The 13,992-nt window shown below is 44.1% G+C and overlaps 3 protein-coding genes across 3 annotated transcripts; all 3 read right to left on the minus strand.

Moving 5' to 3' along the window:
- On the minus strand, positions 1-2,493 carry hspb9 (heat shock protein, alpha-crystallin-related, 9). Its single transcript, XM_053852780.1, has 2 exons — positions 762-2,493; positions 1-625 (listed from the first exon to the last, which is right to left on the minus strand). The coding sequence occupies exons 1-2, from the start codon at positions 971-973 to the stop codon at positions 175-177; spliced, it is 663 nt and encodes a 220-aa protein (XP_053708755.1). The 5' UTR covers positions 974-2,493; the 3' UTR covers positions 1-174.
- A 140-nt stretch (positions 2,494-2,633) lies between these two features.
- aldh3b1 (aldehyde dehydrogenase 3 family, member B1) lies at positions 2,634-7,358 on the minus strand. Its single transcript, XM_053852779.1, has 10 exons — positions 7,213-7,358; positions 6,582-6,751; positions 6,407-6,517; positions 6,121-6,241; positions 5,005-5,090; positions 4,816-4,897; positions 4,289-4,681; positions 4,050-4,216; positions 3,891-3,990; positions 2,634-3,198 (listed from the first exon to the last, which is right to left on the minus strand). The coding sequence occupies exons 2-10, from the start codon at positions 6,741-6,743 to the stop codon at positions 3,020-3,022; spliced, it is 1,401 nt and encodes a 466-aa protein (XP_053708754.1). The 5' UTR covers positions 6,744-6,751; positions 7,213-7,358; the 3' UTR covers positions 2,634-3,019.
- A 796-nt stretch (positions 7,359-8,154) lies between these two features.
- LOC128750788 (serine/threonine-protein phosphatase 4 catalytic subunit B) lies at positions 8,155-13,462 on the minus strand. The gene is made up of 9 exons (XM_053851288.1): positions 13,303-13,462; positions 12,261-12,496; positions 11,464-11,515; positions 11,344-11,394; positions 10,610-10,711; positions 9,895-10,068; positions 9,680-9,806; positions 9,407-9,596; positions 8,155-8,904 (listed from the first exon to the last, which is right to left on the minus strand). Exons 2-9 carry the CDS (start codon positions 12,368-12,370, stop codon positions 8,775-8,777), a joined length of 936 nt encoding a protein of 311 aa, XP_053707263.1. The 5' UTR covers positions 12,371-12,496; positions 13,303-13,462; the 3' UTR covers positions 8,155-8,774.
- Positions 13,463-13,992: the final 530 nt, after the last annotated feature.

Below are 13,992 nucleotides of genomic sequence, written 5' to 3' on the forward strand. Positions count from 1 at the left end.
AGTACCATTTGTCCCACCACAGGGCGCTTAAGAGTAAAGAGAAATTTGCTCACGGCTTTGAGATCAAGCGTTTTATTTGACACATTAATGGTTCGATTTACATTTAAAAAACACTCTTAAGAAATGGTGTGCTTCAGTGTGTGTGTGTGCGTGTGAGTGCTATTGAGTTCCTCGTCACACATCTGTCTTGTCACTGCTGATCGGAAACTCCAGTGAGGACCTGAAGCGGGTTGGAACCTCATGTTCTTCATCTTTCTGTTGCGTTGCAGCGGGGGCAGAGATGCACAGCTGTCCATTGTCCATCAGGGAGCAGGAGAGAGCTGACAGGTCCAGGTTCTCAGGAAGGTCTATCTTTCTGGTGAATCCCATCTGACATGAAGCCATAGAGCAGGAGGACATGGCGGAGGAGGAGGAGGAACAGGACTGGGTTTCTTCAGCAACAGCCTTCTTCTGGGCGACCACAACAATGCTCCTGTCCTTGAGTTTGACCGTGATGTCACTGGGGGCGTAACCACGAGCATCCAGGGTGACCAGCAGGTTCCCATGGGCGTCAGTGGTCTGTGGCACTCTCGGTTGCAATGCGGTCTTCTTCATCTCCTTCTGTTGGTCCTCACCATTCTGCAACCTGGACAGAGGGTCATTTTAATTCATTGAGAAGGAGAAGAGGAGAAGTAGAAGCTCCACACCGAGTCAATGGTGGACCACTAAACTCATGACTGGTTCAAGAACCTACTCAGACAAACACAAAACTCTCTGCCTACCTTGCAAATGAGGGGATGAGGGGCAGACGAGTGAAGTGCTCGGTGTCGTCACTGAGCTCCCTCAAGAGGCCCTCAGACATCTTAGGCCTTCTGTTGAAGAAGTCCTCCTGCAACTGTGAGAGGGCTCCAGACGCCGAGGGCCACAGCGACTCCTGGCTGAAGAAAGGGTCGTCATTGAACAGGCTGGAAAGGGTTGAACGCTGGGCCAGCATGCTGCTTCTTGTGTCGCTCCAGAGAAGAGGAAGACTATGTGGAAGCTCCTCAGTGTCTGAGTCCTTGACTGGGAGCCTGCCACATTTATAACGCGGCTCAGTCCTGCCCACCGAGTATTTCCAGAGCCATGAGCTCAGAGCTTTATGTGATCAAGTGAGCCCTGGAATATCCCTTTGGAGTCTTAAGAAAGATATGCCAACACTGAAAAGATGAACGGAGGAAGCAACCAGCTGTTATGAGTCAGCTGCTTATGAATAACAACTATGGGGACGGTGACACACTCCACTCGTCGTCTTAGAGCACGGCCTATGTTAAGCTTTGTGAGAAATATCATTCACTTGAATGGATTTCTTAATATAAGCTCAACGATTTCCAGACCGGATCCACTTCTCTACAACTACAACACATTTCACATCAAATATTTTTTATGAAAAGATACTGTACATCTTATACAAGGTTAGAACTTTATTTATCAAACCGTATCACTGTATTACTCACTCAAACATACGCCACAAATAAAATAAAATCACATGTTAAGATTAAATTATCTGTGGCTAGTTATAATTATTATCATATTATTTATATTTTATTACTTATTATTTATTGATTATGAAATAAAGACCAGTGAAGTCAGAGATGCGAAGTCGCAATAGAATTTTTCGGTAGAGCCACATAACAATTTCCTAATTTCAAGGACGGCAGACATCGACGACAGTGGTGTTTTTTATTTTCATGTCAGTTTTGGTGTTTGTGTCTGTCTCTGGTGGTGACACCCAAAATGGCAGTTTAGTTGTGGGAGCCTGGGTCTGTGTTGCTGGCTGTTCCTTCGTCAGGTACTGACCACTGCTGAGCAGCAACAGTGAAGGCTTTTGAAATGTGTTTATCTTCAGGCAACAGTTGAAATTTCAAAACCCACCAAGATACTCTGGGATGTCCCAGCTGTGTCTGAACTCTATATTGGTCCGTCTGCACGCCCACAGTTGGTGGGGAGGAATGTAACATCACCCCCGGCGGAGGGAAAAGGAGGTGGGGGGGGTGTTACAATAAAAAAAGAACATGTGTCATAGCTGTTGAAACATGTATTCACGTCATTGGCATGCGTACTAAAGCAGTACAGAAGGTGGTCGAACACAGGAGGAAAAGGCTTGTTCATCTCAGTTTAGAAAGCATTTAAATGTTTATATGGTAGTTTCTATCAAACAGTGTGCTGACCAGTCACAGCTTTGCTCAGCGACGCATCGTGAGCGTGAACGTATTCCTGGACGGACTGTCAGGTGAGGTGTGCCGAGGGAAATGATCCAGTTTCATCTCATTCGTCCGGAGATAGAGGTCAGCGATGTGATGACATTGAATCGTGAACTATTAGATCGTGACGACAATGCGTTCCAAAACGTGAAGAGACAAAGAATCATTGTTCAGAAGCTGAGGCAAATTTTGTCTGGAAATTCCCCAAACCAGAATAAAGCAACATAGATTGTGATCAAAATCGAAAGTTATTTAAAATAAACATATCAATCATGGTATATTTTTTTCAAACCAATACACTTTCTACTGTATACACAGCAGCAAATGCTCACCCCTTCAAGCTTAGGTGTACAACACAACTTGACAACTGAGGATCGTCTTCTTCCATGCAGCCAATGTTAAAATGTAACGTAGGACGTCAAAGCCCAGCTTTATTTCCTAGGCCCCAGGTAACCTCTCAGACACCAGCAAAGTAATCACATACATTTTCCATTGAGTAAAAGCAGATAGTAATAGTGCAAAAATATAAATTATAAAAGATCATTGGACCTAAGGCTTCTGTAGCAGTTTAAAAATGTATAACCAATAAAAAAAAACAACAACCAAGCAGTAGAGCTGCCATTAAAGCAAGTCTGTGTCACACAGGTGTGAGCTGCAACAGTGAGTGAGGTTTAATTCCAGCTTTTCAAAAGAGGCTTCCATCTATTTGGCTAAAGCCAATAGTGTCCTCCAACTTCACCGACACATCTAAAACCACACACACACACACATCACCGCACCACACTGAGCTCCTCAGGCCATCACATGAGGATGCACTTGCTGGTGGTCCAGCGCAGCCAGCCAAGCTTGTCATCCTGGTACGGTGGGTACCGCAAGCTGTTGAGACGCTCCAGAGCCCAGCCGCGCATCATGCAGGCTCGACGGTGGCTGAATGTTTCAAAGCCCCAGCGGCCATGGTAGCTACCCCAACCGCTGCCCCCTAGTGGAGGAGAATAAAGTTAGTAGTTTGGACTGGACCTCATACCAAAGAATGATGCCGTTGAACTGGTGCATCATGTACATCTACGGAGCCCCTAGGGGGACATAACCAAAAAAAAAAAGAAGTTTTTCAAAAATAGTATTGCGAGATCTTGCAAAAATACTGTTGCGAGATCTCGCAATACTAGTTTGAAGTGACGTCGTAACTACTTCAAACCACCATACCGATGGCGAGTCAGCATCCGTGGGAAAGAATTTTATTTCGAAATTGGACTAAAAATATGAGGACATATAGTCCGTGCTTCGTCCCAAGCATGGTTTTGGTCATCCTCCATGACTCCTCTATTTCTCGCAGCAGAATCAATACATTTGAACGGCGTGAGATGTTGCAAAAGTACTGTAGCATCTGCTGGTAGTGGACAAAAACAGCCATTCAGTAGTTTAGTTTCTTATTTTATTTCACTCAAACACTGTAGTGGTCTCCAGAAAACAGAAACAGCTTCTTGTCACCATTGAACTCTTAAAGGGACAAAATTGTATTACAAGATATTGCAAAAATAGTATTGTGATATCTCGCAATACTTCTCCCTTTTTTTCTTTTTTTTTTTGCTCATGTGCCCTTAGGGGCCCGTATACATCAAAACATTTAACATTGGGAGAAAGGAAAAAAAAACGTTCACCAGAACCACTCACCAACACCTCCAAATGGCAGGCCTGGCAGGGTCATGTGCACGATGCCATCATTGGAACAGAAGCCCCCGCTGCTGGTCTTGTCCAAGACAGTGTTCACCACCTTCCCAGGAAACATCATCAGAACAAGCTACACCTTAAGTGCTTGAAGTACCATCTCACCGAAGACTCCTCAGAGAAGACATAGGAGGCCAGAGGGTGTTCTCTCCGGTTGACATAGTTGATGGCCTCCTCCAGAGTGTCGATGGCGATTATGGGCAGAATGGGCCCGAAAATCTCCTCCTCCATGAGTGCGTCATCTTCAGACACGTCCACCACAACAGTGGGAGCTGAGCGGTCACAACGCAGAGACACCTTTGAAGACCAAACCAGCATACGAGACAGTCAAACACAGCTCTTACCGATGTACTTATCCTCCAGGTTGCTTTCCCCTCCCACCACGATCTTTCCTTTGGACCTCTTCAGCATCTCAGTGAGGCGAATCCAGTGTCGCTGGGAGACGATGCGAGACAGGTCGGGACACTTCTGTGGTTCTTTAGTGTAGAAGGCGTCCAGAGCTTCACGAACAGCCGGCAGCAGTGCGTCACACGTGGCCTGAGAGCACAACACGTAGTCTGGAGCCACGCAGCTCTGGCCAGCGTTGAAGAACTTGGCCCACACCAGGCGCCGAGCCGCTGAAGTGACGTTGACCTGACCGTATATCAGACAGGGACACTTGCCGCCCAGCTCCAGGGTGACCGGGGTGAGATGGGGGGCTGCGGCCTGCAGAATGCTACGGGCCACAGCCTGCGAACCTGAGGAGGGTGAAACCACATAATACAACATTGCCATTTGGGTTTTCTTGCTTCAAGTTACTCGTAGTCGAACACTGTAACTAACTGGACGAAAGAACTATGGGCGCACAGTAACTCCCGGGGGAAGCTCTCACCCGTGTAGAAGATGTGGTCGAAGCGATTCTGAAGAAGGGCCTTGGTCTCTTCTGCTCCTCCTCGAACAACTGCGTAACAGTCCTGCCAAAAAAAGGAGCAGCAAAAGACGCACGCGTCCGGTGAGTCACTGGGTATGAACCTAAACGAACGTCATGACTTTACAAACACGGAGGAAGAATTGAAGAAACCTGGTGCAGGTATTTGGGGACAAGCTCTGCGACGAGGAGATCTGTTGCGGCGCTGACCTCTGAAGGCTTGAGGATGACGCAGTTTCCTGTCAGAGGGATGACAGCAGGTTTCAACTCTCATCGTAAAAGTTTTCCTCAGCAACACATTGGTTTTTCATGGGGTCTTCACACAGAGAAACTCATCCAAAAGGGACTCAAAGTTGCACCAGGGAAGACTGAAGTGGATTAGTACGGAAGAGGATTAGAATATTAGAATTCTGACTTTAAAGTGAGAATTCTGACTTTTTTCTCAGAATTCCGACTTTAAAGTGAGAATTCAGACTTTTCTTCTCAGAATTCCGACTTTGAAGTGAGAATTCTGACTTTTTTACTTTAAAATTAAAGTCAGAATTCTGAGAAAAAAAAGTCTGAATTCTGAGATTAAAGTCAGATTTTTCTTTTTTTCTTCACTGGCCCTAATCCTCTTCCACACCTCGGTCTCATTGTTATTTATGTTCAGGACAATGTCTTAACATTCCTAAAAAGCGAACAGATATATTTTCAATAAATTAGGCTACAAAAGACGAGATGAAGAGGAAACAAGGAAAACAAAAGCATTCAACCTTGTAGACATGTCAGGAACTGAATGAAGAAACTTCTATACTTTTTTTTTTTAACTATAAACTTTACTATTTTGGGGTTTCAAACATAGTAGGCAATAAGTTCTCAAAAGTGCTTTTGACTGAATACTTGCTGAATATTTTTCAGAGGCACGATCTGACGGACTCACTCAGAGGTCACAGGGTCAAACCCATCACCCAGCAGTAGCCGTTGATCAGAAGTGGGGGGGGGGACCAAGCAGCAGAGGAGAGCCACAGAAGCCCAACAAGCCGACTGTAAACTGACCAGCCATGATCAGCTAACATTTGTCAAGGGACATTCAGAGTTAAGTGAAGAATAAATGTCACCTAACGGTCAACCTGTCGAACAAGATTCCACTCTCACTGATGGATACATTGTTTTGCACACCAGTTACACCATGATGGATAACATCTCCCCTAGCTTCTAACCACTTGCTCATAATACTTGAAGGGAGTCGGTGACAAGCCGGTGAGTCACACGTCAACTCTCTCTCACCCGCTGCGATGGCTGCCACCATGGGTAAGAACAGCAGCTGCAGCGGGTAGTTCCACGCGCCGATGATCAGGACCACTCCCAGCGCCTCCCTGCGCACAAAACAGTCGTCCAGCTTGGTGGCCTGCAGAGGAAACGCAGCAGTGCCAGTCAGCTGATAGCATCAAGCCTGTTTTGATTCATGAGAAAATGATCTGGGGAAGCCATCTTGTCTCACGTGCCAAGGCATTCCCTGAACCCGTTCCGTTTTGAGATAGTGAGTGACAGGAGGACATGGAGTCGCACCCACCAGGTTCTTGCTGACGTACTCCTGCTGCATCCAGCTGTGCAGGTTATCGATGGCGTACACCAGCTCGTTGACCACCATGTCCACCTCGGACAGGATGGCCTCAAACTTGGGCTGAGGAACACAACAGGAAGTTGGTGCCAACAAGCTTTCTTCTTGGATGAGTTCTGTGTGTTACCTTGGCCAAGTCCTGGTGCAGCGCCTGTAGAAACCGCTCTTCATTTTCCTTTATCAGCGTCTTCAGCTTCACCAGTTGACTTCTACGGAACTGCTCGGGGATTGTGATGCCGGAGCGAAACGCCGAGCGCAGCTTGACCACCACCTCTGCCTTGGTGTCCATGTCTTCACCTGTAACACACACACCCGGCAGTCAAAGCCCTCATCGTCTCGGTGTGCTCGGATAAGAATTCAACAGGATCCACAGCATTTTCAACGCTGTGGTGAAGAGTAGAGCCGGTCAACTACAAGCGTTACAATTTAATTCATTGTAAAATACTTGCAACACTACAATCGGACACGTCGCTGCGCTCATCTACCCAGTCACAGAGAATCAATAGAACCAGCGACTCGGCAATGGAGTGCGGACGGTGGACACGAATGTTTGAGACACGTCCAAACCAGGCGCTTCATTCTTCTGGGACACGCCCCAACATCACATATGTCCTTCATTCTCGGCCGGTCGTGTCCAGAAAGCGCGTCAGTATGTGAACAATTGAACCACAATCGGAAGTTCAACAATGTGTGTGAAAGTTCCTCTGCGCCCCGGACTGCTTCCCGCGGGACCAAACCTGAGATTTTAAGCGCCTTACCGTTCGCCTGGGACACTTCTCCTGCGACTGAAGTTCCGGATTTCTGGCGTCTGCAGCTTCCCGGTCACCTCACAGGTGGACGAGACGGAGCGAGGATGGCTGGTGTTTCAAGAAAAACAAGCCCCGACGCTTGTCAGATGACCGATTTAACTACGGAAGACGGAGACGCTCAAAAATAATGGCACACGCTTCTTTGTTCACACAACTTTCGCTCACTACTTTCCTCAGACCACAGGGAGGCGCTGTCTCCGCGCATTCATGATGGTGATTCAGTTCAACAAGTCCATCCTGTTTATCCAAGCAACTCTGCTCATCATTCCTGTCCGATTAGTTATGAGCGGAAATGAAATTCATATTCTGATGGACGAGGCTGAAATATGAACGTATTTAAGATCGGTACTTTAAGATTGAACATTGATCATGGCCTTTCGTGACATAGGACTTGAGATGTCTCATGTCCACACTTCTTTTTTCCATCATCCATACGAGTGAATACGGGTTTAAACACCAGGGACAAAATCCCAATGCACCGGATTGGCAATAAATATCCTTTAAATCTTGGAAATGCGATCGATCAGACATGGGATTCAGGTCAGAGCAGAACTCCAAAATAAATGTATGCTGAAAAGCATTTTCCTCCAATGTCTTTTAAGCAAATGATTTAAAGATATAGTGAAAAAAAAAACCCTTGTAACATATTCCCTACCTTGACATAGTTTTATATCTTTTAAGTAACAAAACCAAGGTTAATCTCTTTCTGTCCTTTGGCATGATGACCCATCACATATGTCACAGTAGACCTTGTGGACCCTTCGGAATACATTTCCCACACCCACTATACACGATTTACATATTAGGTTTGTGAACCAGTGAGTCAGCACCATCCGCAATTCAAAAGGAATTGTATTGCATATACATATAAAACTTTGAAAATCATACTGATACAAAAAACTTTATTTGACAATATCAAAAATCAACAGACCTACAGAGACTTCAAGAGATAAAAAGGAATCATGAGAGAGTGATGAGCGAGATGAAGTTGTCCTGTCTGGAGTAGGTACATGTGATTGAGTGGCTGTGTGTGGAGCAGCACTGGTTATGTTCATAATCAGAGTTCAACAAAAGCAATAGAGCAACACATTTTTTCATAGAACCTTGACATCATTGTGAACAATCAAAAACATGTGTTAAAGAAATTAAATTATATCATCAAGCTTCTATATAAGCATCACCTCATTGTCAATCAGAAGCTATACTAGAAGAGAAGTCTGTGATGGTGAAGGCAGATGTCAAGACTACATCGGAAGGAAGCAGAAATACTGGAACAGTGGATGCAAAAAAAAAAAAAAAATGGACCCAATTTCTGCCTCGCGTGAAATCCTCCCACAGAGAGCGTCAGATGGAAGCAGTGAGGCAAAATCTAGCTGCGTGAAAATCTGTGTGTAATTCACAGGGGGTTGATGTCCCGAATATTCTTGGGTGGAACAGACAAGAGTGTCCTGCTGCAAGTGGAGGGCAACTGCTTTAAAGGGCAACGGAGACATTGACACGACTCGGCCACATCACAGGAAGTAGTCAGCCACTGGCTTTTTGGAGGGGATCCCTCTGGTCTCCTGCGGCGCTGCCTCAAAGATGATGAATTCGCGCTGTAAATGCTCATCCAGCTCCAAGATGGCTGCCACGTTGCCACATCTGCAGGACCAGAGGGTGAGAAAATACATGCTTCATTTTTACACAATACAAGTCAGAAAAATTTGAAGCGGTTTCAATTGCTTGTTTAAATTAAAGCAACTAACCAACAGTGATTTCCATTGAAAAGAGGAAAATAAAGAAACCATCAACTACATTTTATCCACTTTAAAGTCAACAACAGCTGAAAGTGAGTGGCTAACTTTAGTTGCCAAACTAAAGTTTTGTGATCCATCTATCCAGGAGCTGCCTAAAATACATGCCAGTAGAGGTCGCAACGTTTCTTCCACATTTCCTTCACACAAGCTCTTCTGAATGATCAATAACATACAGCATCGATGCCCCAACAACTATTGCTGTAGGTTGGGTCATTGAGAGACTTAAAGGGGAACTGATAAAAGGTTCTTACTGACCAACTCTGCAGTGGGATAGTGTAAAGAGAATCCCACCATCCACCCCAGGATTAAATGTGCTGTGCTGTGCTGTGCTGTGCTGTGCGACGTACCTGTAGCAGTAATTTGGAGCCGACCAGACAGTCAACACCGTTTCATTGAAGTGCCACTTGTAGCCCTCCATCACCAGCTGATGTGCCCTGCAGATCATGTGGATGTCGTTGGCAGCGTTGAACTGGGCCACTACGTCACTGCCAAACAAATAGCCGGCCCCTCTGGGACTGACCCCCCACCCTGTTGTGTCTGATGGCAGAAAATGAAAGGACGGCAATGACAACCCGCTCTTACCACCAAATACAAAATGGAGCTGGAAACAATCTGGGTACCTTCAGGGTCTGACCAGAGGAGGTCACACATGGGCCCGTCATGAGGCACTTCTTGTTTCCTGTCAATGGTCCTGATTTGATCCAGGGTCTGAATAGAAGGAGACAAGCCTCCGTGCACACAGAAGATCTGTGGAAGACAGACCACATCAAATGTTGTGCGATCAAAACGACAGGTTTTAGATGATGTTCTGGGGACACAAGATGCTGCCACTCACCTTGCCGTCAATGATTGCAGAGAGGGAGAGATAGTCAAATATTTCCGTGCAGTATCTCCACACAGTTACAGAGCCATACTTGCGGAGGCACTCGTCGTAGAAACCATACACTTGTGTGATCTGTCGTGACTCATGGTTTCCCCGGATCAATGTAATCCTGTCTGGGTAACGTACCTGAGAACCGCACATGAAAAACCAAATATCAATGATGAAACAAAGTCCCAACATATATTGCAACCATAAAACAAATTCATTCAATTAACAAAAATCAGATGTCACGTGAGAAGGTACAGTACATTTCCAACATATCCACTCCAAAATACAACTCTGCTTCATCACTGTATTTATGAACTGCAGTGACTAACATTTGTTTGTTGTGCTTTGGTTCATGATGAAGGCTCCAGCTTCATCAAAACCTTTTCTATTAGTCAGTAACCAATAGAACTGACAGTTATCACGGCTTAATGCAGCTTGTCATCTGAGCACTATCACAGTTGGACAAATCACAGCCTCCTGAGACATCCAGTGTCCTCACATGAGATCATGACATGCAACATCAGACCAATTTCAGTGAAAACAGACGGCAGGAATGACAGCAAGAGTCAGGTGGTTTAGTTCCCATACAGATCAGCCATTTGAAATCCCGAAACAAATACACAATTGTTATCAAACTTTTGAACCGTTTTGACAATCAATAAAAAAAAGCACATTATACCTTGAGAGCGAGCAGAAGTAGGAACGTCTCCACGCTGTAAAAGCCTCGATCCACAAAATCTCCCATGAAGAGATAATTTGTCTCTGGCACGTCTCCACCCACCTAACAAGAATAAGCAGAACACTTAGAAACATAAGCGACTGAACTTGCATATGCAATTGTGGCGGTAGACCACCCCTGCTGCTCAAGCAGCATGGTGCTCTTCTTCGCTCACACTCACAACAAAGAAGTGTTCCTCGTCTGTCCGACAATGCCAAAGACAGTCTACACAGCAGAACCAGCTACGTGACGTCTCACATTGACACTCGTAGACTAGCATAGTTTGCTTTGTTTAAAAGTCGGCTAAAAACTAAAAGGAGAACAAAACTAATCAGCTCCAAAATGTGAAGAGAGAGAATCATTGTTGTTATGAAGCAAGTTGAGGCAAAGAATAATAGAAAGTTGTCTGGAAACTCACCAAACTAGAATAAAACAGTGCAAAAAAGATTGTGAAAATCAAAACAGTTATTTAAGGTAAGTAAATAAATAACTTACTTTACATAAGTTATTTATTTACTTATTCCCCTTTCTGGAGACTAAAGAAATACATTTCCTGTGATTTGTCTCTGGTGAATTGAATTCTTAAACAATGCAAATAAAGGTGAGGGAGTGACACTGGTGCAGTCAATGCAAAAAAAAAAAGGTAAGTTGACATTCATTGAACACTGTTGTGTCTCTTGCTCAAATACACTTACTCTGAAAAGTTCCTTCAGGTCATAGAACTGACCATGAATATCGCCGCACACCTGCGAGACAAAAACAATTAAAATTTCCTCTTGGTGTCAACTTAGCAAATGTAAAAAAAAGTAACTCACAGTGACAGGAGAGTCCACTCTCTGGACGTTACTTTCTTCAACAAGAATTTCTCTGAAAACACAAATGTAGAGAGATTATTTCACTGGCAGGAAAAAAATGTATTATGGAATGATTTGAAAAAAAAACCAATTTAGCTTCTAAAGCACCTGTCAAAACTTTAGCATTAGGGGTTCATCAATTGTCATGGTCAATTTTTTTTAAGGTTCCACAGGTCGATTTTGCATGTTTTATTCTCCATAACTAAATCACACACAAAACTCACTATTAAAAAAAATACTAAACTAATGTTGACTAACAGTGTATAATAAAAACAATTTTAAAATAAAATAAATACAAAATGGAAGGTCCTTAATATTACATAACTTATTCACTTTGCAATGAACAATTAACTGATCAAATCCACAATGCAAACTTCACTCATCATTTGTTAAATCCTGGAATGTTACAATCTAATCTAATGTATGAATACGAGTAGAAATGTATTAAAGAATGAATTTACAAATAAGCGTTGTGATCTGATTGACCAATCATGATGAAATCATAAGTGGCCATAACGCTGTCAACCAGCCCTATTTAACATTGAAGGTCAGTGGAGAAAGACATAACTTGCATGTCTGTAAGCTGCAGAAATATTTAACAGGTTCACCATTTTTTTTGTTAAAGTACTGCTTGTTCCAAGTCAAATCATTCCTGTTGCATATTTCTCTATTAGTTTCGTTGGTACAGAATGGCTGAAGTCATGCTGTATACACATAAAAAAAAATTCTGACATTAGTGAAGCAAAAATAAAGCGTACCTGGCTTTTGCACAAAGAGCTTTGACTTCATTTTCCTTTATGAGTTCACAGCGTCTGAGCTGCTCAATCTGCCGGTCCAGGTCACTGATATCCCCCATTGTTACACACATATGGAGACTCAGCTCTCTCCTCCTCTTACGTGCACTCACAAAAATAAAGGATGGTTCTTTTCAGGGAACAGCGAAAAACTTCTCGAAAACTCCTCCACCTCTTCCGGGACGGTCAAAAACCAGAATCTGTAGAGGCAAACAATGCAGCGCTCAAACAAGATATGCAAGCAACACATTCTGCAATTTGTTATACCAATAAGATTTGAAAGTAATTGTATTGTATAGTCACAACAAGAACCCCACCTGAACTACAAACAGTTCAAACGGATCAATTCATTTTTGTTCATTTCTCAGATTCTTGAGCATTGCACTCGCACGTTTTTCATGATAATTTGTAATTTGTGCATAAAGGATGGATCATGCTCTTTGTGACTCCATAAAGCAAAGCAGACAGCAAAACACATACTGTGTAAGAGTCACACACATAACATCACTAACACCACCAATCTAAACAAGCGACGGACCACGAGCGACGGAAATTCTACTTTTAAGATTCAGCCTACTCAAACCCTTGTCTACATTTAAACCGGGAAACGCTACAGTGACCGAGGCTTGGAATCACAGCGACACAAGTTCGTCAAAACCGAGGCCTTGGGGCGTTGCAAGCCGGTAGGGTGAGCTAATAGCTATCATGCTAGCTTACATCAGTGCTAACGACGTCAGCGCTAAACTTGTCAACTGAAAAACATTTTCAAACGCCATATACATCACACCCGACCAAAAGCCATACGATTAACACGTGCTCACGCGTGGTTGTTTCCATGAGAACTAAACTCAGTTTGGTCGCGTCTTTTTCCCCAACTACCGAGTTGACGAGAAGCACAGCTAACAAGTGTTAGCCACAACTTCGACAGCGTCTGGGCTAACTACGGTGAACAAAGACCAAGCTAAAGCTCCAAGGACAAATGTCATTGATGTAGAAAAGACGTTACCTTAAAGTAAATCAAACGATAACAGTAAAGTCCAATATATCATTCCGAAAAACTCTGTCGCCGGCCAAGCGTTTCCCTCGCGGAACCAGCCGGTTGTTAGCTGCAGGTCTGATGATGACGATGGCAGCGACTGACTGGAACTTCCGGTCCAAAGAGCACGCGTACACACACGCACAATCCGCTGCCTCCGTCGACAGTGTGGAGGAAGGTACGTGTGGGGTGGACTTGTGGAGGACGATCCACTTACCACTGTCCTGTGCGTTTGCTATGGGAACACGATCGCACTGACTTTTTAATGCACGGGGCCAAACGTTTCAAACGTTTTGACGGACTTCTACCACAGCCAGTATTTTGATCTACATTGCGCGCGTCTCACAAAATGTGATGTCAATCGGGGCGGGATATAAACACTTCACAGCTCTGCGATTTCGCTGTTATTGTTGAAAAACGGCACGCAAATGACAAACGACTCAGTCTCAGTCATTTCCATCAAATGCATTTTACAGTGAGCCATTTCGAAATTTCACACGAAATAAGAAAGGCACTCACTGTGTTTTTCAATACAGGAAAAAAAAGGAGCACAACATCCCCAAAGTTTGGTTACCTGAGCTGAGACAGATGCAAAAAAAAAAAAAAAAAAAAAAACAGAAAAATCTGGCAGGTGTAGACAGGTCTCAACTGAAACAAACA

Source organism: Synchiropus splendidus, chromosome 19 (assembly GCF_027744825.2).
Source record: "Synchiropus splendidus isolate RoL2022-P1 chromosome 19, RoL_Sspl_1.0, whole genome shotgun sequence".
Taxonomy (NCBI): domain Eukaryota; kingdom Metazoa; phylum Chordata; class Actinopteri; order Syngnathiformes; family Callionymidae; genus Synchiropus; species Synchiropus splendidus.